Source organism: Talpa europaea, assembly GCF_964194135.1.
Source record: "Talpa europaea genome assembly, chromosome: 2".
NCBI lineage: Eukaryota > Metazoa > Chordata > Mammalia > Eulipotyphla > Talpidae > Talpa > Talpa europaea.
Genome location: NC_140068.1, coordinates 138,345,190 through 138,372,938, shown reverse-complemented (window position 1 = coordinate 138,372,938; position 27,749 = coordinate 138,345,190). Strand labels below are relative to the sequence as shown.

Here is a 27,749-nt window from a genome sequence, read left to right as displayed (position 1 = left end):
CCCCCGCACTCTCCCCGCAAGCCTAGGTTGCAGGAACGGGTACCTGGGCAGCCGCGATCCGTGTTTGCTTTTCCAGCACGCCGCTTTTCCGCGCAAGCTTACCGGCTGGCCCGGGGGCTGTGTGCAGGTCTCCAGGGATCTCTGTTGTTCTCTAATGACGCCCGGAGCCGTTCGCTCACCTCTGCGGCTAATCCTGCAGGGTTCTCCACAGCTCCAGTTCACGGGGTGTGGTGGCTGAAATAGTTCCTTTCTACTCACAGTCCTGCTTGATGCGTAGTTTGTTCTTGTTGGTCGTTTCGGTTTGTTTTTTTCTTCCTTTCTGTTGGTCGGAGAGTGCCGACTTTGTGGGTGGGGGAGGGGAGCAGGGTTCTGCACTTTCCTCCCTTCTAGTCCTCTTTTATGGCAACTTTCTTCTTCGGGTAGTTTGCTGGAGTTGTCCGTTTATCTTCCGTGTCCCACTTCTCACTGGGACCTGCCGCTTTTCCTCCCTATTAACTTTTTTTTAATGGGAGATCTTACTCACAGCGTCTCCTCGCCGCCATGTTGCTCCGCCTCTGAATTTTGTTTTTTTATCCAGCGTGCTACTCTGTGTCTTTTTACTGATGAGTTTAATCCATTTACATTTAGAGTTAATATTGATATGTTGGCATCTGTGTTTGCCATTTTCTTTGTAATTTTTGTGATTTTATTCCTCACTTTATTCTGTTCTTCTTGTTCATTCCTCTGTTGGTTTTAGCTTTAGGACCTCCTGTAGAATTTTTTGGAGTGGGGGTTTAGTTGTAAAGAATTTCTGGAGTTTCTGTTTGTCTGAGAAGGCCCATATTTTTTCTCCGTAGAGGAAGGAGAGCTTTGCAGGGTAAAGTATTCTTGGTTGGCATTTGCTGCCTTGATGTTTGCTGAATATGTTACTCCATTCTCTTCTTGCCCGTAATGTTTCTTCAGAGAAGTCAGAAGTTAACCTGATTGGTTTTCCCTTATAAGTTCTCTGTTTCTTCCCCCTTGCCAGTTTCATTATTTTTTCCTTGTCTTGGACACTTGCAAGCTTTACTAATAGGTGTCTTGCTGTAGTTTTCTTTTCATTATGGTAATTGGGAGTTCTTCTCGCTTCCTGTATGTCTATATTCTTCTCCTTTTTTTGTGCTTGGGAAGTTTTCTTCAATTACCTCCTTGAATAATTTCTCAGTTCCTTTGTCTCTCTCCTCACCTTCTGGAATGCCTATAACTCTTACATTTCCTCTCTTCATGGAGTCTGATAATTGTCTAAGAGTCTCCTCATACTGCTTCATTTACACTTCTCTCTCCTTTTCTCTTTTGGCTCTTTTTATTTCTGTATCTTCAATAGCACTGATCCGTTCTTCCATTTCATCGATCCTGTTTTCATTGCTTTTCCCAGAGTTCTTTATCTCTTCTAGTAATCTTTTTATATCCTACATTTCTTTTCTTTCCTTTCTTAGGATCTCAATTTTCAGTGATTATTTGTCTCAACTCATTTTTTTCTTTTCATTTTCTTTCTGCTTTTTAATCAGGATGATTATTAATTCTCTCTCTGATAGACTGAGAAGTTCTTCCATGTCATCGTTGAGCTCTGGTGACTGTGTTTCTTTTTGTGGTGTGTCCTCCTGCTGGCTTGCTTGGTTATTTATATTTTTTCTTCTCCCTGTTGTTTGCGTTCTAATTAGTTCTATGTGTTGGGACGCTGTGCCACTGGTATTGGTGAGCATCTCTTCGGAGTGCTCCTTTAGGGGTGCTGGAAACTGTTTACCAGACTGAAACCAGCACTGGTAGGCCAAAACTCTATCAGGGTGTTGATGCTGTGTTGCTGGGCTCTGTCCCTTACAGTTCCCTCCCTCTGTATTTACTCAGTTCCAACAGGGAATCAGCTAGTTGGTGATTTAGTTCTGGTCAGGAGGTGGTGCCAGAGACCCGTATTTGCTGACCTGTGCTTTTTCCCAGTGGTTCTCTGAGGAGTGGAAGGGGGTTGCAGGGGAGCACGTCAACACAGGGGCTCTTATTCAAGCCAGGGGCTCTTATTCAAGCTCTTATGCTGTGTCTGCCCTGTGTTCACCAGGTGTTGTGCCTGCAGCTCTATGGATCCCATGCCCTGAAGTCTGTACTCTAGGTCTCAGTTCCAGGGCTATCAGATCCAAAAAACTGGCTGTCACCCTGTGCAGTGCCCACTGCTATGGCATGTCCCACGCCCTGGATCCTGTGCCTAGCTCTCAGTTCCAGGATGGGGTCTTGCTCCACGCCTTATTTCCCTCCTTACACCCCTCCTCCCCCCTCTGTTTGCATGGCCCACCCTCTCTCAGCGCCTGAGGGTGTTTTTGTTTCCAACTATAGGGTGTTGGTGATTTTTTTCAGGTTGCTAGGTGGTGCCAGAGATCTTTCCTAGTGTCCTTCAGGAACTATTTTTAATCCTGTGGGTCCGGGGGAACAGAGTGGGAGTGGCATGGAGAGCCTCAACAGCGTGGGGGTGCTGTGTCTGCCTTGTACCCCACAGTCGTGGGGATCCCACGCCCCGAATTTCGTGCCCTGGGTCTCAGTTCCCAAAGCCCTCAGGTTTAGGACGCGGACTGTAGCCCTGTTCAGTGTCTGCAGAAATGGCGCCTTTTGCACCCCGCTCCCGTGTCCGGGCGCCTGGTTTCTGATTACTCAGTGAGGGACATTCACCTCAATGAGGGCCCCCCGTGCGAGTCTCCCCGCAGGCCTAGGTTGCAGGCAAGGGGACCTGGGCAGCCCCGATCCGCGTATGCTTTTCAGGCGTGCTGCTTTTCCGCACAAGCTTACTGGCTGGCCTTGGGCTGTTTGTAGGTCTCCTAGGAGTCTTTGTTTTTCTCCAGTGGTGCCTGGAGCTGTTCACTCACCTCCATGGTGAATCCTGAATGGTTCTCCAAAGTTCCGGTTCACAGGGTGCGGTGGCCGAAGTAGTTCCTTTCCACTCACAGTCCCTCTTGATGTGTAGTTTGTTCTTGTTAGTTGTTTTAGTGTTTTTTTTTTTTTTCTTCCTTTCTGTTGGTTGGAGAGTGCCGACTTTGTGGGTGGGGGAGGGTAGCAGGGTTCTGAGCTTTCCTCTCTTCTAGTCCTCTTTATGGCAACTTTCTTCTTTGGGCAGTTTGCCAGAGTCGCCCGTTCATCTTCCGTGTCCCAGTTCTCTCAGGGACCTGCCGCTTTTCCTCTCTATTAACTTTTTTATTATGGGAGGTCTTACTCGTGCGTTTCCTTGCCACCATGTTGATGACGTCCTCCATGAACCCCATTTTAGATGAGGAATTAGGATCTTTTCTATTTTTACCTCTGAGCTGAACATGTTAGAGATGATTTCAGTTCTGTGTGGTTCACAGATCACCACAATAATTAGTGGGGTTCAGAATAAATTTTATAGAAGTTGTAGAAGAAAACATTTATATATTTTTCCCTTGTACCACTTGACCTATTAGCTAATGTGCAATATCACATTCGTGGTAATTATAGCCATCAGGGCCATCAGAGTGATCCAGCATGGCAGGGTGTTATTGAGTCATGGACGAGTAGGCAGAGAAGGGGTAGTTGTGAAGGAGTTTGTGAGGCTGGGTGCATGTATGGATGGTGTGCCCGTGTATCAGTGCACAGGTGAGTGGATGGAGGGACTGGTGGGTGGGTGGTTGATGGATGTGATGTATGAACTCTCTTACTTAGGCTCTTGATAACTTGGAATACAGCACTCTCTCATTATCGCAAATGCTGGAAAGCACTGGCACACAACATGAACTAAACAAATTAGCAATGAGGGTCTGAGTCTGTTATTTAAAGAATGCTTTGGTATTTTGCCTATATAAAATTGTTTTCTCTTTGCACATTCTAATCCCAGATCGAGCAGCAGTTGACTCTGGAAAACCTGTGTGAGTGGACAACACCTGAGAATACGGGTCATAGGGATGTCCATGTCCACTTGCCCAAATTCAAGCTGGAAGAGACCTACAATCTCACCTGTCTCACATGGGTTGGAAGATCTCTTTAGCAGGAGCAAGGCTGATCTGTCTGGCATGACAGAAACCAGAGATATTTTTGTATAAAAATTATCCACAAGTCCTTTGTGGAGGTGAGTGAGGAGGGCACAGAGGCCATAGCACTTGTTTCCAAGACCTGCAGTCGGGGGCCAGAGGAAGATTTTGCTGCCGACCGTCTGTTCATCTTCATGATTCATCACAACTCCTCTGGCAGCATCCTGTTCTCAGGCAGATTGTGTTCCCCTAGAGGCTGCAGAAATATAAGGTCATTCTTAGAGTTTTATATCTGACTGATAATGCAGATAATAACGTAACTAATTAAGCTACTATCCAAAACCAAGTGTTTCATTTCCTTTGTAAGTGCAACCCTGTAGGGTCTAAACATCCATTTACTTTGGCAGGGTATTGATATTACTCCTTTTATATTGAAAAATTCCAGAGGTTGTTTCTGAAAGTATCAAGTTCAAACAAATACCCCACATGAGTAGATTCTTGACAAAGAAGTCAACTGTGCAGGGAAACATGAGATACTATGATTTAGTTAATAGATAGAACTTCATGTCTGCAGTCCACACCAGTGAGAGAGTCCCCAATGACCTCATTTGTAGTCTTCATTCTCTCTTCATTGTGTTATTTGGGGTACAGCTGCATCTCCCTAGTGAGGGCCCTGCCAGCTCCTGCAGCTCCACCCCAGCCCCACCCTGGGCACTGGGACTGACCCCCTGGCCTCTCACACAAAGGGAAACTGCAAGTGGATGGTGGCTTTATGTGAAGGATGTAGAACCCTAAACTCTTGGAGTAACGCAAGGGAACATGGTCAGGAGCAGCACTAGGTGAAGAGTTCTTAGGTCTGATCCCAAAAGCACATTCCATAAGAGGGAAATTGGATAAATTCACATGCAAAGGACTGATCTGTCTGCCCCACCGGCAGGGGCATCACAGAGGAAGATCTCCAGGCTCCTAAGGTGTTAAAATGTCCACATTCTAACTCTCATGTTGTATTGTGCCAATAAGAGCCCTGTTCTAGATCTCATTCCAATAAGTTTAAGAACACAATTGCCGGGCCTCTAATCCATGTCCCTGCATCCACAGGGATCCAGGTATATTCTGTAACACATGAGACGCAGACTTGGCTCCAGCCTTTCCTTTCAAAGAAGCCCCTCTCTCTGGGCCGGGGAGCCGGGCCCCAGCTTTACTGTGAAGGGGGCAGGAATGTGTCAGGGAGAGGAGGGGGCAGGAGAGGACCTAAGAACTTCAAAAGAGTGAGACTTTTGTAGCAATTTGGGGCTTGGGCACTTTCATTGTCTGTAGCTGGAGGAGCCTCAGTGCTGCAGCTATCCCCATGGGGCCGCATACTCCTCCCCGTGGCCCTGAACCAGGGTCGCCCACAATCACTTCCGGCCTCTGCCTGCAGTCTCAGTGCCAGTGTGGTCACCAGTGGCGGGCAGTGAAATGCCCCCACCTGCTGCTGCTTGCATTGCCGCAAACAGCTTTTGGGGCTGGACAGAAAATGGTCACTGCCTTTCCAGTAGCTCCCTCCACCAGCCACGGGCAGGAGAGTCATCTTTGCCTCCCAGCTCTGCAGCAGGGCCTGCTGTCACCAACACTGAAATGAGCAAAGCTGTCTTACAAAATAGAATGGCCTAGGACCCAGATTCCTACGTCATTGGAGCACAAACACTCATGTCAGGGCGAAATAAAAATGCAGAACAGGGCTCCCTGCTGCAAGAGGTTAAGATGCAACCTATGAAGAAATCTGCAGATACCGCATAATGAGTTGATCCTCTGCCAGGGAGCTACCCACATGGTGCAACGACTTCCTGTCTTGCCCACTGCTCCCCTCAGCAGTGTGTTTCAATCAGTCTGCCTGTTCTGCTCCCCACTCTGTCTCCGGTGAATCCTCTCACCCCCCCACACCTCTGGCCTGTACCCCAGCTCTTGTATGCATAGATAAATAAATCTTTAAAAAACGCAGAACACTGTGACTTTGGTTCATGCAGATCAACATTCAACAAGTTTTCCAGGCAGCTCCTGACTTTGTCATTTTAGCCTCCTAGGGAAGCCCGTACATGGGCCTCTAGTGCTGGACAAGGAACAGATTTCCTCCAGGGACTTCCACGTAACCACGACAGGCTTCCCACACATGTTGGTTCTTTCTTCCCACAAACTCACAGGCAGCTACAGTCTCAGGTATAAACTCTTTTTTTTTAACTGTGGAGAGCATTTGTACACCTCATTACTGTGGTTTTCTTTGCCCTTTTGTATTATAAAGGGTCTTCTCTTTCCCTTTTCAAACTGAAACTTGCATGAGAGCAGGGAGGACGTTTTGATGGATGCAGAATTACTTTACACCTCAAGTCCTATGAGTTCTGTGAAATGTAAACCCAGGCAGTTCAGACCAGATGACGCAAGCCAACATCATCTCCCCACCAGTTACATTAACATTCAAGCTTAGACATCCTATTTTAGCATACAGGGGGTAAAAATTGGGAAAGCCTAGGGTTTAGGACAATGGTCAAGAAATATTTCATTCACACAGTTGTGAATCATCAAGATGTTTGGTGAGTCCACTCAGCCTTGTGGGGGAGTTTGGGATCTGAACTCCATTTGGTACCTGAAAGGTAGCAAGGACATCTTCACTAAGTGCCATCAAGGGTGCTGTTTGGCTGATTCTGTTTCTTGCTGTTCTGTCAGGACTTTCTTTCCACTTTGAAAGAGGTGCTAAATTTCCTTAGGGAGAGAGAGTTTGGTATATATATATAGAGCGTGGATTCTCTATATAGGTCTGGCTAGCTTGCCTTTTAAGAGGTAACACAATATGGAAGCACCAAAAACCCCAAACAGCCAAAGATCTCCTGAAAAAAAAAGAAGGGAATGGAGGCATCACTCTCCCAAACTTCAAACTATACTACAAAGCCATAATCATCAAAACTGCATGGTATTGGAACAAGACCAGACACACGAACCAATGGAACCAAATAGAAAATCCAGAAATAAACCTACAGATTTATGGTCAACTAATCTTTGACAAAGGAGCAAAGAATATGCACTGGAGCAAAGAAAGTTTGTTCAATAAATGGTGCTGACCTGTCCGGCATGACAGCAGCCAGAGATATTTTCGAATAAAAAATTATCCACAAGTCTTTGTGGAGGTGAGTGAGGAGGGCACAGAGTCAGCAGCTGCCACAGCTGTCATAGTCACGAGGTTACTGGCAAAGCCAGATGAAGATTTCATTGCCAACTATCCATTCATCTTCATGATCTGCCACAACCCCTCTGGCAGCATCCTGTTCTTAGGCAGACTGTGTTCCCCTTAGACGCTGTAGAAATATATGGTCAAATAGAGTTTAATCAACTGACTTTTAATGCAGATTTAGCGTCACCAATAAAACTACTGTCCAAAACCAAATGTTTAATTTCTTTTGTAAGTGCAACTTTGCTGGGTCTTGACATCCAAGCCTGCTGCCACAGGTGTGATATTTCCTCTCTTTACAGTGTGAAGCTCCAGGACCGTTTTTGAAAGAATCAAATTAAAACAGATCTCCCAGATGTGTAGATTATTGACAAAGCTGTCATCTGTGCAGGGAAACATGAACACACTGTGGTTCAGTTAATAGAACTTTATTTTGTACAATTTTTTTTAAAAAAATTTATTTATTTATTTATACAAAAAAACTGGGGTACAGGTCAGAGGCCCCGAAGGTTAAGAGAATTCACCAGAGACAAAGCATGGAGCAAAACAGGCAGAAGGACTGAAGATACTGCTGAGGGGAGCAGGAGAGGTCTGCTGTGCCATGTGGATATCTCCTTGGCCAGCCGGGAATTAAACCCTCACTGCGGAGGCTGAGGACAGCTTCATAGCACTATACTCAACTCGCTGCATCACAGGGGAGGTGCTTTTTTTTTAATGATTTATTTATTTTATGCATACAAGAGCTGGTGTACAGGCCAGATGTGTGGGGGGTGAGAGGATTCACCAGAGAGAGAGTGGGGAACAGAACAGGCAGCTTCACTGAAGTACACTGCTGAGGGGAGCAGTGGGTGAGTCAGGTGAGTCAGGAGAGTTCTGCTTCAACATGTGGGTTTCTCCCTGTCCAGGGATCGAACTCGTGCTGCAGAGGCTGCCAACAGCTTCATAGGTTGCGGCTTAACCCCTTGCACCACCATGGAAGCCCCAGTTAATAGAACTTTAGCCTTAAAAGCAGACAATCAGTTGAAATAAAGGAGAGAATCCCAATGAAGCCTCCATTTAGCAAGGATAACCTCACCTTGATTTTTGTCCTAGAGTTACGTGCCATAAGAATAGTTTTCATGCCATGAAAAAATTTTTAACTTATATAGTTCTCTTCTTCTTTGTAGTCCCATGTTCTTCCACCACCATATCTCCCATGAACTCTCTTCATATTGCCTTTGTTCATGGTTCCTCCTCCCCACCCTTTCCTTTACTGTGTGTCTCAGAGCTATGGTCAGCTTGCTAGTTTTGACATTTTCTTGACCTTTTGTTTGGTTTCTCTGTATTCCACATATAAGTGTTTATCTTTTTCCTTCTGACTTACTTTGGCTGGCATAATGCTCTCTAGCTCCGTCCATGTTGCCACAGTGGCACGAGTTTTCCTTTTTGATTGCAGCATAATATTCCATTATATAAATATACCACATCTTCTTGTTCCATTTGTCTATTTTGGGGCATTTCCATAATTGGGCTATTGTAAATAGTGTTGTAAAAAACATGGGAGTGCTGGTTTCATTTGATTTAGTTTTTTAATCTCCTTTGGGTAGATCCCCAGGAGTGTAATTGCTGGATCGAAGGGTAGATCCAGTATTAGTGTTTTTAGGGTTCCTCTACCCAGCTTTCCATAGTGGCTGGAGAGTTTACTTCCTGCCAGCTGTGTAAGAAGCTTCCTTTATCTCCACATACTCCCATATTTGTTGTTTCTGGTTTTTTTTAATGTGGGCAATTTTCACTGGAGTGAGGTAGTATATCCTTGAGGTTTTGATTTGCATTTCCTTGATAATTAGTGATGTTGAACATTTTTTTCACATGTCTATGGCCATTTCCATTTCTTCTTTGGAGAAGTCTCTTTTTCTCTTTCTGTCCAATTTTGACTGGAAAATTGTTTTGTTCAGAACATGAATTAAAGAGCTGCCTGGCAACCTTCTATTGTGTTCTCCTTTATCTGACCCATGTGTAGCTCTCATGAGGTCCCATGGAGTCAAGAAGTGGAGGTTCCCATAAAGATGCCAAGAAATGACCCAAAGAAAAATGGAGTAGGAGAGACTAAGCAATTGGGGGGCAAAGATCTCGGCGTCACCCCGCTACTCAGGTGTTTTCTCATAAATACTCCCCACATCCATTATGACACTGGTTGCTATGGCAGTGGCTGGCTTATGTGGGCTGTGGTGGAAGATGGGGCTCTCTGTGTGGCAATTCATGGTGGAATGAAAGGAAAAACTTCTCAAGGAATAGTTCTGGGTCATTTGGAATCATCGTGGGCAAAAATTCAAGTTGATTCCTGTCTTAAAACTCAAGCAAACATGAATAACACAACGACTGTAGAACTAAGGGAAGCCAGTTTTTTTTTTTTTTAAAGATTTATTTATTTATGCTACACAAACTGGGGTACTGGCCAGAGATGCAGGGGGTGAGAGGATTCACCAGAGACAGAGCAGGGATCTGAACAGGCACACTGACTGAATTACATTGCTGAGGGGAGCAGCAGGCGAGACAGGAGAGGTCTGCTGTGCCATGTGAGTAGCTCCCTGGCCGGCCGGGGATAGAACTCATGCTGCAGAGGCTGCACACGGCTTCCCAGTGCTGACACATAACCCCTTGCACTATAGGGAGTCCCCAAGCCAGCATTTTTAGAAGATAATGTAAGAGGATATCTTCATGAGCTTGTGGAAGGAGTGATAGCTGAGGAGGAGACTCACATGCACATACATAGCCATTGTTAGATATGTCTCGTCTTTTGGACATTGTTGGTAAATTGGACTAAGTTCTCTCAGGGTCAAAACACAGTGAGACACCAGCTCACACCTGTGAGAATGGCCCTATTAAAATGACCCCTAACAAGAAGTGTTGGAGGACAGGGAGAACCAGGAACCCCATTCCCCTGGACGTAAGCTGGTGTGGCCACTACCGAAAGTGGATGCATTAATCTTTATGAAATTAAAATGGAATTACCATATGACCCAACCTCCCACTCTTGGTCATATGTCCTTACATCAGCAAACTATCAGCCCCAATAGCCATATGCTGTGCAGGGTTTGTTCCAGCCCCATGACAACAGCAGCCCGTGGTCCCTGGAACAGCCTGAATGCTGTCCATAGGGCACCGGGTCAAGGGTCCACACTGTGCAATATGTTCACTGCAAAGGGCCATGACAGGCAGTGATGGAGCAATGGAGCGAGTTCAGGGTGCAGTAAAGCAATGAAAAAAATAATAGTGGATTTAGCTAGTGGGCAATAAGACCAAGTAAAACAAACACTGGGGGACATTAATAAATAAGTAGGGGGGTGTAGGGGAGTATTGGGGAAGGGAGTGTCCAGGACAGTGGCAGAGAATACAACTGAACTTCATGTCCACAACACACACCAACGAGAGAGTGAGAAGAGACTCAGACGGAAGGTTGAGGGGGGCAAAGCCCCAAGGAGAGGTGACAGCTAGGATTGGCCCCAATGACCGGATTTATATTGCAGGTCTCCCCACTTTATTCTGTTATTCTAGGTACAGCTGCCTCTCCCCAGTGAGCGCCCTGCCAGCTCCTGCAGTCCCAGCCCAGCCCCACCCTGGGGACTGGGACTGACCCCCTAACCTCTTATACAAAGGGGAACTACAAGTGGATAATGGGTTTACATAGAGGATGTAGAACCCTCAACTCTTAGAGTAACCCAAGGGAACATCGTCGGACCCACACTAGGTGAAGAGTGGGTGCTGGGGGCACCCTGCCCCCCAGCTTCTAGAAATCAGGCACTACTGTGCCTTGCCAGTATGGACACCTTCCTAACACTCCCCCCTTTTCCTGGGGTGGCCCCTCTAGACTGGGACAAGATGGTCCCCACAGTTGATTCCAACCCACCAGCGACAGTGTGTGGCTGGAACAAGAAGGAGCCCTCGCCAGTGGCTGCTGCTCTGTTGAGGCCTGGCTGGTCAGCCCTTTGTACTGAGACTTGGCTCTTTAGTTTTAGGTTGGACACAGAGGTGTGGATGGTCACGGATCAGCCCTGGTGGGGACAAGGGCTTCACCTGCAAGACTCTGAGCTGGTCCCTGCTATCCCTGGCTCCTGTCCTCTCCTGGCATCAGGAAGCAGGTGTCCTAGTCAATGGGGAGCCCTGGATGTGAGCCCTTAGGAGCTACAGCAGGTTTTTGCACAGAAGAACGCCCCCAGGTGGGATGGCTCATCCCCACGGAGCCAGACACACTGAGTTGGGTAATGTGGTATCAGCATGTCCTGGTGTCTTGAGCAACCAGCAGCCAGGATAATCACCCGGGGAATGAGGAGCATCACGATTGATTACACTGCCCCCCCCGGCAGAAGGGGGACTCATGGAGATACCCAAAGCTAGGAAGGATGGAATTTGGGGTACATAGCCATTGCCCCAACTTTCATGGTTCACTGCATGAGCTGAGAGCACCAAGCACATCACACCCAGGGGAACTGAAAGTGGATCATGGGTTTACACGGGAGATGTAGAACCCTAAACTCTTAGAGTAACCCAAGGGAACATGGTCAGGAACAGCACTATGTGAAGAGTTCTTAGGTCTGACCCCAAAAAGCCCATTCATGGGAGGGAAATTGGATGAATTCACATGCAAAGGACTGATCTGTCTGCCCCCCAGCAGGGGCACCACAGAGGAAGATCTCCAGGCCCCTAAGGCACTGAAATGTCCACATTCTGTCATGGTGTATTGTGCCAGTAAGAGCCCCGCTCAGAACCTATTTTAGACCTAATTCCAAGAAGATCAAGAACACATTGCTGGAACCCCTAACCCTGTTGCTGTGTCCACAGGGATCCCCGGTTTATCCCTGTAACACACAAGACGCAGACTTGGCTCCAGCCTTTCCTTGCGAAGAAGCCCCTCACTCTAGGCCAGGGCAGCCCCAGCTTCACTGTGAAGGGGGCGGGAAAGGGCCCGGGAGAGGAGGGGCTGGAGATGGCAGGGGTGAGGAGAGACTTAAGAACCTATGTAAGGATTTGGGGCTTGGGCACTTCCATTGCCTGTCGCTGGAGGAGCCACAGTGCTGGGGCTGGCCCCATGGGGTCCCTTGCTTCTCCCTGCAGCACTGAACCAGGGGCTGTGTGCTTGGGAACCACAGCCATCCGCCATCAGTGCTGGCCTCGGCCTGCAGCATCAGCGCCAGTGTGGTCACTGGTGGTGGGCAGTGAAATGTCCCCACCTGCTGCTGCTTGTATTGCCACTAACAGTTTCTGGGGCCGGACAGAAAATGGTCACTGCCTTTCCAGTAGCTCCCACCACCAGCCAGGGGCAGGAGAGCCGTCTTTGCCTCCCAGCTCTGCGGCGGGGCCTGCTTTCACCAACACTGAAATGAGCAAAGCTGTCCTCCAAAGTAGAATGGCCTCGGACTCAGATTTCTAAGTCATTGGAGCACAAACATAAACGTTCAAGGGAAATAAAAATGCAGAACAGGGCGCAAGGGGAAAGACACAACCTATGAAGCTATCCGCAGCCACTGCAGCACGAGTTCGAATCCCTGGACAGGGAGCAACCGACATGGCCCAGCAGACCTCTCCTGTCTTGCCTGCTGCTCCCCTCAGCAGTGTATTTCAGTCAATCTGCCTGTTCTGCCCCCCACTCTGTCTCTGGTGAATCCTCTTGCTCCCCGCACCTCTGCCTGTACCCCAGTTCTTGTATGCATAAATAAATAAATCTTTAAAAAAATGCAGAGCACTGTGTCTTTGGTTCAAGCAGCTCAACTTTCAACTTTGCAGGCAGCTCCTCACCTGACTTTCTCATTTTAGCCTCCTAGGGAAGCCCGAACGTGGATCTCTAGTGCTGTGAGACATGCTGGACAAGGAACAGATTTCCTCCAGGGACTTCAATGTAACCATGACAGGCTTCCCACAAACTCACTGGCAGCTACAGTCTCAGTTATAAACTTTTTTTTTTAACTGTGGAGACCATTTGTACACCTCATTATGTGGTTTTCTTTGCCCTTTTGCATTATAAAGGGTCTTCTCATTTGCCTTTTCAAAGTGAGACTTGCATGAGATCAGGGAGCAAGTTTGGATGGATGCAGAATTACTTCACACCTCAAGTCCTACACAATTTGGTGAAATACAAACTCCCGCAGTTCAAGGGAAAACCCAAGCCAACATCCTCTCCCCAGTAGTTACATTAATATTCAACCATAGACATTTCACATATGTGGGTTAAAAATTGGGTAAGCCTAGTTTGGTACAATGGTCAAGAAATACTTCATTCACACCGTTGTGAATCATCGTGGTGTTTGGTGAGTCATCCCAGCCTTGTGAGGGGAGGGTGGGGTCTGAACTCCCTTTGGTTTCTGAAAGGCATCAAGGACATCTTCACCAAGTGCCATCAAGGGTGCTGTTCGGAGCTGATTCTGTTTCTTGTTCTGGTGGGCCCTTCTTTCCAATTTGAAAGAAAGATAAATTTCCTTCACGGAGAAAATTTGGAGTATATATAGATTGTGGATTCTCTATATAGGTCTGGCTAGCTTGTCTTTTAAGAGGTGACAAATGTCAACTCATTCATTTACCCCTTTTAAGAAACTGTCCATAGGTCCTTGTCAGAGATCCCAGCTGTCTAGAACTCAGAAAGTGCTGGTCCCCTGTGGAGGGCGCTGTGTGGAGCTGCTCTTGAGCTGCACTAGTCATGACTAACCCAGGCATTGCAGACACATAGAAATCCCCCAGGGAAGGGATGCCCAGTGTACAGGACACTCCCCTTCCACATTTATAAGGGTGGCAGCCACTGGACCTTCAGCACAGACCTCACACTCTGCAAGATCCATCCAGGCAAGAAATTGGTAGGACAAGAAGCAGGGGCTCTGCAGGGAGTGGGGTGAGTAGAAAGGCCAGCAGGGGGATCGGGGGCTCACGGGCTAAGATCAGCACCAGCCCCCGCCCAGCATTCCCTGGTGGGATGGAGTCAGGACCCTCTGACCATGTCAATCTGGGGGTCCTCGGGTCCTTGGAACAGCTTCCAGGCCAGGCTGCTGTGCCAGGATGGTTGGCTGGGCGGATGATCAGCACCTGGCTGCTGGAGGGCCTGAGATCAGATTGCTTTTCCTTTCTCTCTGAACTCCCTCCACAGCTGTTTGTAAATGTCCAGGTAGCCAGGGCCTGAAGCCACTTCTCTCTGTGGTAGAGAAAGAGGAAGGAGGCCGGTGAGATCTAGTGCTTATGCATCAGTCACAGAAAGGATTCATTGCATTACTTGGACGCCAAGCAGCCAGCATCCCTTGTATCATCCTGACCTAAACTTGGGGAAACTGGGGTTCAGAGCAGGGACACCATGGGGTGATCTGATGCTTAACCATCCTGGGCATTCTGCCTTCCGCAGGAGGGACAGAGTGGATTGCCTCACCTTAGTCCTTGCGGCTGCCCTGCCAGATGAGTTCTCAAACTCCTACAGCAGCTGCTGGCCTTGGGAGCTTACCCTCTCCCAACACTAGGGCCGGTGCCTCAAAGGTGCACATGACTGTACCTGCTTTGCTGAAATTTGCTTTAATGCATAGAGGTGGCTGTTACGGAGCAGAAACTTCCTTACACTCAGGGACACGTCCCTCCTGATTCAGATGCTGTAGGGTGCAGCAAGTTGCGCCACCCATGCTGTCTCTTGACAAGGTCTGTGCATTGGGGGAGACTCCTGAGTAAAGGGGAGTTCCTGTGCTCCCCAGAAGAGGGAAGTTGTACTTCCCAGAAGAAGGCAGTTCTTGCACTTCGCAAGAAGATCTGAACTAGGGAGTCTCCATGGCAATGCCTGCTAATGCTCTCCTCTTCATTCTTGGTTAGTGCAAAGGTAAGTTAGTTATAAATTAGCCTGTGAAAACCTAATTCAGACCCAGGTGACAGTTGGCTCATCGTTTTTACACATAAACTATCACAAAAGAAGTAAAAATTGTTAAAGATATAGTTAGGAAAGAAATGTTTCAGCCCTGAGAACTATGGAGAACAAGCTGCCCTGGACCAGCTGTGCTTGGAAACCATAGCCTAACCTGGGGGGTACGTGTGTTTGTGGCAACAGTACATCTCCTGGTGTATGCGAAAGGCCAACAGTTCTCAGGCTGTGTGGAGGTTAGGTATTTCTAGTTAAAAGTTCGATTTCTGTAGAACTGAACAGTATTGATGAGTTACTTTAGATCACTTTGAAGTAATTGACAAACAGGCTAGATTAATTGAGTGCTAGGGAATGGGCTGATTTTAGTAAATAGCATAACAATGGACGTTCATGTCCACTCCAAAATCAGGAAGGCTTGACAGGATGATTGATTGTTACTGAACATTGTACCGGCTTAGACAATTGATTATGTTAGAAAAAGAGTCATGTCAAGGAGCTTAATTGTCCCTGTTGATTTTCTTAATCAGATTAAAGAAGTGTCCTTCTGTAGTATGAGATCAAGAGGGTCTTTGTATATTCATGAGAACATATGTAATGTTGTCTCTGTTCTGCTTTGATGCTTATGCTGACGTAATCTCACCACTCGCCTTAAGGTATAAATAAAGACCTGCTGAGACCCTCAGCAGGAGATACTTGCACGAAAGAAGGTGTCTGTGTCTTCCTCACTCCTACCTCGCTCCACTTCCCCTCAGCCCTCCGAAAAATATCACCTATGCCGTCCTCTCCTTTCTGCGATCCCTGACGTGACTTCTAGCTGGAGCTGGTCTCCAGTAGCAGGGTCAGACCCATAAAAAACTGGGACCATCGCTTCTCAGGCCATCGATGGTGCCACATTTGTACACTTGGGAAAGTGTTCTGACCCTCCTGGACAAAAGAAAAGAGGAAGTGACAGGTCCGGGGCGGGGTCGGGGCTCAGGATGGGTTTTTGTGGCTGAGGATTTGGCTGGAGAAATGCAGTTCCTAAAGGCCTTTGCACAGGAAGATGGAGGCTCCGGTCTGTGTTGCAGCCTCGCCGTGAAGCAGCTGAGCGCCGCCAACTCCGCCTTCGCCCTGGCCCTGTTCCGCACCTTGAGTGAAGACAGCCCCCGGGGGACCTTCTTCATCTCTCCCCAGAGCATCTCCTCGGCGCTGGCCATGGTCGTCCTGGGGACCAGAGGCAACACTGCGGCCCAGCTGTCCAAGGTCAGCAGAAACAAAAAAAATGAGAGAGAGAGACTCCTTCCTCCCCTGGCAGTGTCTGTGCCGAGGATGGGGAGAGCCAGCCTTGGGGCTCTCCCTGCGCATGTAATTATCTGTTTCTGGGCTCAGATCCCCACTGTGGGGGACACTTTCAGGAAAAGCCCCAGGCATAGTCCATTTGCTGCAGGCTTTCCCTTTGAGTCTCCTGTTTAATGAGACCTACTAGGTGCTAGGCACTGTGGTGTGATTGGCTGAGGATGGGGGAGCAGCTGGCTAGGACCCCTGGGGCAGGGCAGGCCTCTGCTGTTCTGGCTGCCAGACCTGGCTCTGTGGTCTCAGTTGTCCTCCGGGAATCGGCATTTCGCCGTTCAGCTTTGCATGAAGCCTGCTGGCCTGCCGAATAGAGAACACCTGTCACGGACATTACTTCTGAGCAGATGGACAACCCAGAAATACATTCCAGTGGAAGTTGTCAGACTGGACTGCTTAGGGGGACAAGGAAACAGGGGACCTGTATCCGGAGGCCCTGCCTGTGCCTAGTGCTGGGTGTGGCTGTAGGTTCTGAAGTCCCGGACCCTATGGCAGGAGGACCTGGGGAGAACAGGTAGCCAAAGGCATGTGACTGCAGTCAGGGCCGAGCCCTGGGTGACTTACTGCAGGTCACTCTGTCAGCCAGAAAAGGGTGTGATGCCTACCTTCTGCTCCCCTTATAGAAGTGGGGGGCACCTGTGTCAGGTGTGCCTCCTTTCCGAGAGAGGGACCCTGGCTCTCCCTGACAGAGAGGGAAGGAGTGGCCTCAGTGAAGGGCTTTCTGCCACCCCAGTCACACCTGACACTCACCTGAGCCCAGACAGCCAGCCCTGGGGTCATGTTTATGGGCCTTTCCAGCTGCAAAGCCTCTATGACCCCACTTCACGGAAACATCTCTAAGTGAACGAGACCCGCATCTGCAGAACCACAGATAGAAAAGTTTTTTAAAGTTAACAAGAATCCACTAGTGCTAACTGGTACTAATTTGGATTTGCTTCTTCAAAGGTCACGTCAGCTCTATTCTGTGCCTTTCTGGACTCTGTGACCTCAGCGAGAATAGTCTTAAGAGCCTTCCGCTTCGTTTCCATTAAAACAGGTGGATCACAACGCGAGGCAAACATTCCGTGTCTGTGATAACCAGGCCTTGTGCACTGCGTGGGTTTGCTCTTTGGTTTCTTCAAAGTCAGAAACAGCTCAGGCCTCAAAAGCCATAAGTATTCTTGATTTGCAACTGATCTGTGGGGAATTAAACTTTTGATAAATGTTATGTTTAAAGAAGTATTTTAAATAAGTGAGTTACTTTTGCTCGCAGTGTAATTAGAAAAAAAATTCCTCAATCTGCCATATCTGTGTTCCTGCAGAGGCGATGATTCTTAGTTTTCAGGATTATTTCTCATCAAATAATATTGGATAAAATTTTATGATGATATACAATTAGATTTGAGGATTCATGTTTACACACCGTTTATGATTTTCTTGTGGAAAAGACTTAGAGAAATATTTAGTTTACTAACCACTCATATTTGCAGAACGAGAATTATAACCCAAAAAACTGACATAAAAGCTGGCTCTAAGGTGGGATGATTAGGTCTCACAAAGCTGTAAGGTTTGGATTCTCCATCGTGTGTTCTCCAAAGAAAACTAACAAGGTAATAGACTGGAGTCCTCAGTGCTTAGTAATGACGACACATTACCCTCATGGAAGCCAACACCTGGGAATCACTTTATAATTTCAAAGTAAATGTTTATAGAAAATGTTTTCTTCATTTTAGACTCTTCAATCTGACGCAGTTGAGAAGGCTCATTCCAGATTTCAGAGTCCGGTCGCCGCTGTCACCAAGCCTGACGCCCCCTATGTGCTGAAAGTGTCTAATAGGTTATTCGGAGAGAAAACCGGTATTTTCCTCCCTGTAAGTACTTTCTGCTTCAGTCCTACTGCTCACTAGACACTGTGCTTTCCCAGCAAAATCAAGGCAGTTCAAATTTTTATAAACAGGGCCTCCCTGGTGGCCCAAGGGGTTAAGCACAGCGCTGAGAAGCTGTCCACAGTCTCTGCAGCACAAAACTGATCCCGGCCAGGGAGGCGACCCACACAGCCCAGCAGACCTCTCCCGACTCCCCGCTGGTCCCCTCTGCAGTGTATTTCAGTCAGTCTTCCTGTTCTGCTCCCCACTCTGTCTTGCCCCCAATTTCTATTGTTTAAAGATCTTAGAAAATGACTTCTGTAGATACTGAGTCACTCATAACATTTATTGTCTTCTTTTTTTAACTAGGAGTTCTTAGCTTCAACTCAGGAACTCTATTGTGCTAAGCTGGCCAGTGTGGATTTCCAGGGTGCCTCTGAAGGTGCCAGGAGGGTGATCAATGAGTGGGTCAAAGAGCAAACGGAAGGTAAGAGGGTGGACAGAGAGTGGTCCTCACAAAGGGTTCTGCCTCTGTGTCTCCACCCGCCCACCTGCATGGGATCCCCTCTATACAGCCTCTCCCTACCTACTCTGCCCTCCTTCACCCTGGCGTGTATCCCCCATTTCCAGTGGGGTACTGCTATCAGACATAGAAATTCCAGGCATCCCTGGTGGCACAAGGAGTTCAGCCTGAGAGCTATGATGCTATCCCCATCACTGCAGTACTATTTTGATCCTTGGCCAGGGAATTACCCACATGGCACAGCAGACCTCTCCTGTCTCCCCACTGCTCCCATCGGCAGTGTAGTTCAGTCATTCTGCCTGTTCTGCTCCCCACTTTGTCTCTGGTGAATCCTTTCATCTGCTGAACCTCTGGCCTGCACCCCAGCTCATGCAAACATGAACAAAATAAATATTTAAAAAAAATTAGATCCATCAAGTGGAATAGCAGACATGGTTTGACCAAAGCAGCTAAATATTTCCCCCGTGTTCCTCAAAGTACATTTTAAATTTAAAGCTAATATTGACTGTAGAATAAAAGGAATAAAAATTGGGGTAGTGGGAGAGGAAATCCAGCCAGTCCAAATTATTTAATACACCACTAGCATGAAACAAACCCCTCAGATTTTGACTCAGAGCTTATCCACTCATGACCAGTGGTCATGAACCTTTTCCTGCATTCTGGCTCGGGGTGTGATGGGTGGCATGTGCTGTCCAGCTGGGTATCTGTCTCTCCCTAGGACTGGTATGAGATGAGGCATCTAAGGACACTGGGAGTGTGTGAGCATTTGCTTAGTGGAGCCTGCAATTCAGTGGAGGAACCATCCTGCCTTTGCATATTTTGAGGGTTGATGCCACCAGCGGATTGGCAGAAGGACTGACTTACTAGTGACTCAAAAACCCTGTCATGCAAGACTATATATGGTGTTATCCTGAAAAGAATGGCCATTTACAAACAAGGCTCCTTGTGATCACACTCCAGAAAAGGGGCATTTTCCTATTTTCTGCTCTTCTGCACATTAGACTCGTATTGAAGTACAGGCTCTAGTGGGGTGGGTGTGTCATTCATCAGCCTGGTGAGTTGGTGCAGTCAGACACACTGCAGGGATTTCACTCGACACCATGCTTAAGAATAATGAAATGGAAAAGGTGCACTGAAATACATTTCTGTGCTGATCTAATGTCAGTTTAGATTTGGAGTGCTGAGAAGTGGATTAACAAAAAACAACTCACTTTATCATTTTAGGGAAGATTCCAGAACTGTTGGCTGCAGGTGTGGTGGATCCCATGACTGTGCTTGAGCTGGTGAATGCCATCTACTTCAAAGACTCCTGGCAGGATGAATTTAGAAAAGAGGAAAGCAGGGTCGCTCGTTTCAGGTTGAATAAGGTGAGCCCATGCACTGTCTCTTTGCTCTACAAGAGCAAACGCTCCTCTTTGCTCTGCATGAATGCAGATAATAGTGTTTTTACTTCCATCCTTTCAGCGAAAAGTAAATATGGTGAAAATGATGTACCAGAAGAAGAAACTGCCATTCAGCTGCATCCAGGAGCACCAGTGTCGCATGCTGGAACTGCCGTACAAGGGCGGGGAGCTCAGCATGGTCATCCAGCTGCCCGATGACATAGAGGACCAGTCCACAGGGCTGGAGAAGGTGATGCTCCTGCATTTCATACTTCTCTCTCCTTTCCTGTGTGTGTCTTCCCGTGTGTGCTGAGTGGTCAGTGCTTGTTATGTGCTTATTGAATCACTTCACTTCCCCATTCTTTTGTAATCCAGTCCATCACATTTACTACCTGGGAGTCCTTCACTTCAAATTTCAGAAACTCTCAGTGAACACTTGTGGGGAACATTGGAGACCTACACCAGACGTAACGTTGGTCACTGGCAGCTCATACAAACTCTTGTAATTAAACTTAGAGACTGAGGCTTGCTTCATTAAAATGAATTTGTCAAAATTGAAACCCCTATCATATTGCATAAACCTTCATCTTATGCTCTTAGTTCCTTTTATGACACTCTCCGATCTCCTTACAAGGCACACAGATTGTGAATTCAATTCCCAGTAACTATCATAGAAGAAGTCTCATGAGACAAGTGAGCTTGAGGGTTAAGCCCGTTTCCTAGTGTGAACTTTGTATGAAGTTCTATTATAAGGACTTGAAGGCTATGGAATCTCTTGCCAAGACTGGAACTAGGCAAAACCTGGAGATTATGTTTTTTTCTCAGTGTCTCTAACCTTTTGTGTTATATCGCCAATTCCTACTCTCCAAATTTGCTCTCTGGAAGGCGTCTAATGTAGTACCTATTTACATATATAGAGGATGTCAAAAATCAGCATGTGCTTCTTTCAGTTGATTTCCAACTTCATCTGTTCTCTGATTTTAAGGAGTCTCATGAAAGGGATGACCAAGAGCATAGAAGAAGGGTAATGATGGTTCTGTTCTAGTCCCATCATGTAATAAAACAGCAGTGATAACAGCGGACACTTACATAGTCCTTACTGTGTCAATCCATTTAATTCTAATGACAATGTTAGAATAAAGGTTGCTGTTATTATCCCCATTTCAGATGAGGAAGTAGGATATTTACTATTTTTCCCTAGGAGCTAAATCTATTAGAGATTATTTCACCTCTGTGTGGTTCACTGAATACCGCAGTGATTAGTGGGTTTGGAATAAATACAATAGAATAGATAGAAGAAAATTTTCCCTTACACCACTCAACCATTTAGTTAACATGTAATATAGTCTTCACAGTAATAATAACCCGCAGGCCCCATCACAGTGATTTATTATATATGGTGGAGTATTACTGCGTCCTGGAAGAGTGGGTAGATAGACGGGTAGGATGAGGCTGTACTCTGGGTGGGTGGTGTATGGATGGTTGTGGGTGGATGCATGGACAAGTGGGTAGGTGGAGAGATGGATGATGGTTGTTTGTTTTAACTGATGTCCAACCACCCTGTACTGGGGCCCTGTATGGCTGGAACATACACTCTCTCATCGTCGCAATTGCTGGAAAGAACTGGCACAACAGAGGAAGGAAACAAAGGAGGAACTGACATTTGTGTCTGTTCATTCAAATCACCTTAGTACTTACCTATATAAAATGTTTTCTCTTTGCACATTCTAATTCCAGATCCAGACGAAGTTGACTCTGGAAAAACTGCGTGAGTGGACCAAGCCTGAGAATATGCATAGTCATACGGATGTCCACGTGCATTTGCCCAAATTCAAGCTGGAGGAGACCTACGATCTCAGGTCCCACCTGGCTGGCATGGGTGTGGGAGATCTCTTTAGCAGGAGCAAGGCTGATCTGTCTGGCATGACAAAAACCAGAGGTATTTTCGTATCAAGAATTATCCATAAGTCCTTTGTGGAGGTGAATGAGGTGGGCATAGAGGCAGCAGCTGCCACAGCTGTCGCAGTAATGCCGCCTGATACAGATGAAGATTTCATTGCCCACCATCCATTCATCTTCATGATTCGTCACAACCCCTCTGGCAGCATCATGTTCTTAGGCAGATTGTGTTCCCCTTAGACGCTGTAGAAATACGAGGTCATTCTTAGAGTTTATTTCTGATTGATAGCGCAGATATAACTTCACTAATAAAACTACTCTCTAAAACCAAATGTATAATTTCGGGCTTCCCCGGTGGCGCAGCGGTTGAGTGCTGGGTTGCGAAGCTGCCCTCGGCCTCTGCGGCGCCAGTTCTATCCCCAGCTGCTCCCTGGCCACCAGAGAAGGGTCCCATCAGGCGTGCAGACCTCTCCTGCCGCCCGCTGCTCCCCTCAGCAGTGTACTTCGGTCCTTCTGCCTGCTCTGCTCCCCGCTCTGGCTCTGGTGAATTCTCTCACCCTCCCGTGCTTCTGACTGTACCCAGTGCTTGCATAAACAAACAAACAAACAAATAAATAAAACATGCCTCTATTTAAAATAAATAAATAAATAAATAAAACCAAATGTTTAATTTCCCTTGTAAGTGCAACCCTGTTGGACCTTCACATCCATTTACCTTGGTGGGGTATTGATTTTACTCCTTTTCTATTGAGAAACTCCAGTGGTTGTTTCTGAAAGCATCAAGTTCTAACAAATATCCTAAATAAGTAGATTCTTGACGAACAGTCATCTGTGCAGGGAAACATGAAGATACTGTGATTAGTTAATAGACAGAACTTCATGTCTGCAGTCCACACCAGTGAGAGAGTCCCCAGAGACCCCATGTATATTCCAGCTGTCCCCACTTCATTCTGTTATTTGGGGGTACAGCTGCATCTCCCCAGTGAGGACCCTACCAGCTCCTGCAGCTCCACACCAGCCCCAACATGGGGACTGGGACTGACCCCCTCACCTCTTAAACAAAGGGAAACTGCAAATGGATCATGGGTTTACATGGGAGATATAGAACCCTAAACTCTTAGAGTAACCCAAAGGGAAAAGTCAGGACCTAGCACTTGGTGAAGAGTTCTTAAGTCTGACCCCAAAAGCCCATTCATGGGAGGGAAATTGGATAAATTCACATGCAAATGACTGATCTTTCTGCCCCATGCCACATCAGGGGGATCACAGAGGAAGATCTCCAGGCCCCTAAGGCACTGAAATGCCCACATTCTAAATGTCACGGTGTATTGTGCCAATAAGAGCCCCGCTCAGAACCTATTTTAGACCCAGTTCCAATAAGATCAAGAACACAATTGCCAGAACCCCTATTCCCTGCCCCTGCGTCCACAGGCCCCCGGGCCTATCCCTGTAACACACGAGACACAGACTTGGCTCCAGCCTTTCCTTTCGAAGAAGCCCCTCACTCTAGGCCAGGGCAGCCCCAGCTTCACTGTGAAGGGGGCGGGAGAGGGTCAGGGAGAACAGAGGGTCAGGAGATGGCAGGGGTGAGGAGTGACCAAAGAACCTGAAAGAGTGAGAGCTTTTGTAGGGATTTGGGACTTGGGCACTCATGTCCACCTGGCACAGCATCTCCCTGTACAAACCGCCCTGAGGAAGGGCCTCCCATGGGTCGGGGTTCAGGACCAGCCTCCTGTGAGAAGGCAAATCTAGGAGTGAAGCGATGGCAGCTCTGGGCACTCCCAGCTGGGCCAGCCTCTGAGTTGGGGGTGTATGTGACTGTGGAGGCTATGGGTCAGGCAGAGACGCCCCTTGGGGAGACCACCTCTTCCCAGGGATTTTATTCCAGATTCTGGGAGGGCAGAGACCCGAGATGACCCCTAGAGCAGTAGCTGCTGGCCCAGTTCAGGGCTCCCAGGTGGAGCCTCTGCGTGGGGAAAAATCCCTGTGGGATAAGAGGTGAATCCATGCCGGGGGGTGATGCCCTCCCACATCCCCACAAATACGGGCTTGGTGCTCTCAGACCCAGTCTCTGCTGGGTCGATGGTACAACTAAGAATCAGGCCTGTTCCCTCAGATGAGCACCCTGTCCCCCAGCATCTGGAAATCACGCGTTACCTGCCAGAGTGGACATCTTCCTAACACTCCCCACTATTCCTGGGGTGGCCCCTGAGACAGGGAGGGGAAGATCCCCACAGTCATCCCCTGCCCGCCAGCACCACCGTGTGGCTGGAACAGGAAGGAGCCCTCGCCAGGGTCTGGGCCCATGGAGGCCTGGCTGGTCAGCCCTTTGCACTGGGACTTGGCTCTTTTCTCTGAGGTGTGGACAGAGAGGGGTGGGGGGTCACGGATAAGTCCTGGTGGGGATAAGGGTTTCACCTGCAAGAGTCTGAGCTGGTCCCTGTTGTCCTTGGCTCCTGTCCTCTCCCGGCATCGGGATTCTGGTGTCCTAGTCAGTGGGGAGCCCTGGCTGTGAGCCCCCAGGAGCCACAGCAGGTCAAGCACAGAGCGCGCCCTCTGCGCCCCCAGGTAGGATGGCAGGTCCCCATGGTGCCTGGTCACCCTTAAAGCACATTGACTTGGGTAATGTGGTATCAGCCTGTCCTGGGTGTCCTGAGCAACCAGTAGCCGGGATAATCGCCAGGGGAATGAGGGTGATTACACTGGCCCCCCTGCCAGAGGGGGAACTCATGGAGATACCCAATGCTAGAAAGGATGGAATTTGGGCTACATAGCCATTGCCCCGACTTCCGTGGTTTACTGCATGTGATTGAAAGCACCAAACATAGGGTGTCATCTACTCAGTGGGCAATGGCTTGGCACTGCCGGGTGGGAGGTTTAGTGTGTCTGCTATTTGAATGGCCTGCTTGGCTGCCATTCTGGTTGCATGTGGCCCATCCTCCAATACAAGGCCAGAACAGCCTGGTTCATCAGTTATATGAAGAGCAGAATGTAAAATACCAGACCCTACAAGGCTCCTTTCCAATTAAACAAGAGCAGCTCCCTTGATGGCCTCGGACAATGTATACACATCAGATGTATGACAGGAATGCCGGGGGCCGTTGACTGAGGTATGACTTTGCATCCCAGAGACTGATCAGTGCAACACCTTGTTGATACGATTGGAACCATGGGTGAGAGTCTGAGGGCTAGTTTTGATATTTTTTAAGACTTATGTTATTTATGTACACAAGAGCTGGGGTGCAGGTTGAGACCAGAGAGAGATTGGGAACAGAACAGGCAGATCTATGAAACACACTACTGGGAACAGTGGTGAGACAGGAGAGGTCTACTCTGCCATTGGGTAGCTCCCTGGCTGGGGATTGAACTTGTGCTGCAGTGGCTACAGATTGCTTCATAGTGCTGACACTTAAGCCCTTGAGACACCAGGAAGGCCCTGGGGGGTGGTTTTGATTACAACACCTGATTGTCAAGCTGATAAAAAAATACCTGGTCAGCAGACTCACCTCCCCCTGAAGCCCTAGATGACATAAGCACATTTTCCATTTTGACCCACCCTTCCTGCTTGTCCTCCTGCCCCAAGTAACTGAAGCTGTAGGATTATTCTGTCACTAAAAAGACCAGGTTCTTGCTTCTTCAGCATCCCCTGCATTGTGCTGCCCACGCCACGACACCTGTTTCTCCTTCAGCGCTGTGCGGCTGACGCAACAGGGAACCACTCAGCCCGTTTCCTGGTGTCTGCAGAAGCCACCAGCCTAGCATGGAGCCAGACCATGAAATCAGGGTCCTGGTCTGGCAGAAACACACTCCCAACTCTCCCTTCATGCCAGATAGTGTGGCTTCCCCTGTCAACACGGAGGATGTGGAAACCAGGTCAAGGTCATCCAGCAGCGGCCACGTTGACACGCGAGGGCCCCAGACGCAGCCCTCACAGTAGGGGTCCTCCTTACCGAAAGGGATTCCTGGAGAAAGGAGTCCTCTGTCCAGTCCCAAGACGGGCCCCCGGGATGCCTCCAGCTGGCGGTGTGTGGGCAGCACCTCACTTGACAGCACCCGACGCTGGACCAGACAGCAATGCAGCAGCTGCACCCAGAGGTGGTCCCGGATGGGCAGGAGGAGTTACCAGCTCCCAGAGGTGGCCCGGACGAGTGCCGGTCACCACCTGTCACCAGCGCTACAGCTATTTGTGAGTCGTGGGCTCACCAACACCAAGCAGCGCACTGAGACACTGGGCGCGGGCCGGCTGCAGGCCTGAGGGCAGTGGCCTCCAGACTCCCACCCCGGCCTCTGAGAAGCTCTTTGGTGTCTCTACAATCCTTTTTAGCTTCTTTTCTTTCCTCGGAGTCAGCTGCTGTCTTTCCTCCCGCTTTGGAGGTCGAGAATGTAGTAGTGTTCTTTCCCGAGAGGCCAGGAAGAGCATCAGGCCCAGTGCGCGTGTCCCAAGCTGGCGCCTGCCCCGCCTCGTCTCCTGTCAGGGAGCCCACCTACCAGGCTGATTGGACCCTTCTCAACCCACTGGCTGATTGGACCATTTGCCAATCAGCTCACAGCCGGCACCTGACACAGCACCCAGACCTGTCTATGGGCCTCCCTACTGCCTGCAGCTGGAGGAGCCTCAGCACTGGGGCTGGCCCCGTGGGGCCCCATGCTCCTCCCTGCAGCCCTGAGCTAGGGCCGCCTGCCACACTGCTGGCCTCCGCCTGCAGCCTCAGCGCCTGTGCGGTCACTAGTGGCCACAGTGAAATGCCCCCACCCGCTGCCACTTGCATTGCTGCAAACAGCTTCTGGCGCCAGACAGAAAATAGTCACTGCCTTTCCAGTTGCTCCCACTGCTCAGCCAGGGGCAGGAGAGCCGTCTTTGCCTCCCAGCTCTGTGGAGGGGCCCGCTTTTACCGACACTGAAATGAGCAAAGCTGTTCTCCAAAGCAGAATGGCCTCGGACTCAGATTCCCTAGTCACTAGAGCACAAACACTCATGTCAGGTGGAAATAAAAATGCAGAACAGGGCCTCCTGTGGCTTAAGGGGACAAGATGCAACCCATGAAGCTCTCCGCAGCCCCTGCAGCACGAGTTTGATCCCCGGGCAGGGAGCTATCCACATGGCGCAGCAGACCTCTCCTGTCTCCCCGCTGCTCCCCTCAGCAGTGTATTTCAGTAGACCCGCCTGTTCTGTTCCCCACTCTGTCTCTGGTGAACACCTCCACACCTCTGGACTGCAGCCCAGTTCTTGTATGAATAAATAAATAAATTAAAAATATGCCCCTGGGGGAGGGCTGCCAGCTGCCAGGGCACTCCCTTTGCACAACTATAAGATCTTCTGCAAGAGGATCTTCAGCACGGATTCCGCCCTTCCTCAGGATCCAACCAGCAGAGCAGCAGGTAGGATCTGGAAACAGAGGCGCTGTATGCAGTTGGGGTGAGCAACAGAGGCCAGCAGGGGCTCCCATGCTGAGATTGCCAGCAGCCCAAGCCCGGATAGCCTTGGCTGGGTGGAGACTCGGTGCTCCCCTGGGAGCTCCCCATGCTGCCTGCACTGTGCACCAAGCTCAGGACCCCGGTGCAGCCTGGGGTCCTCTGCACCCTGGAGTTCTGGGCCAGGCGGGTGGGGAGGGGAGGAAGGCCGGGCTTGGCGACTGCAGGCCTGAGATCAGGTTGCTTCATTTTCTCCCGGGACCTCCCTCCTTCTCCTTACTACTTAGGCAAGTTTCCAGGCCAGCTCGGGGCTGTGTTGCAGCCTC

At 48.7% G+C, this 27,749-nt stretch overlaps 1 protein-coding gene across 1 annotated transcript; it reads left to right on the top strand.

The window, feature by feature from the left end:
• Positions 1 to 16,012: 16,012 nt before the first annotated feature.
• Positions 16,013 to 22,251, top strand: LOC311188357 (leukocyte elastase inhibitor-like; the record flags this gene model as incomplete). The annotated part of the gene is made up of 6 exons (XM_084259460.1): positions 16,013 to 16,276; positions 18,121 to 18,213; positions 18,577 to 18,694; positions 19,955 to 20,097; positions 20,195 to 20,362; positions 21,850 to 22,251. Exons 1-6 carry the CDS (start codon positions 16,046 to 16,048, stop codon positions 22,249 to 22,251), a joined length of 1,155 nt encoding a protein of 384 aa, XP_084115586.1. The 5' UTR covers positions 16,013 to 16,045.
• Between the last annotated feature and the right edge of the window lie 5,498 nt (positions 22,252 to 27,749).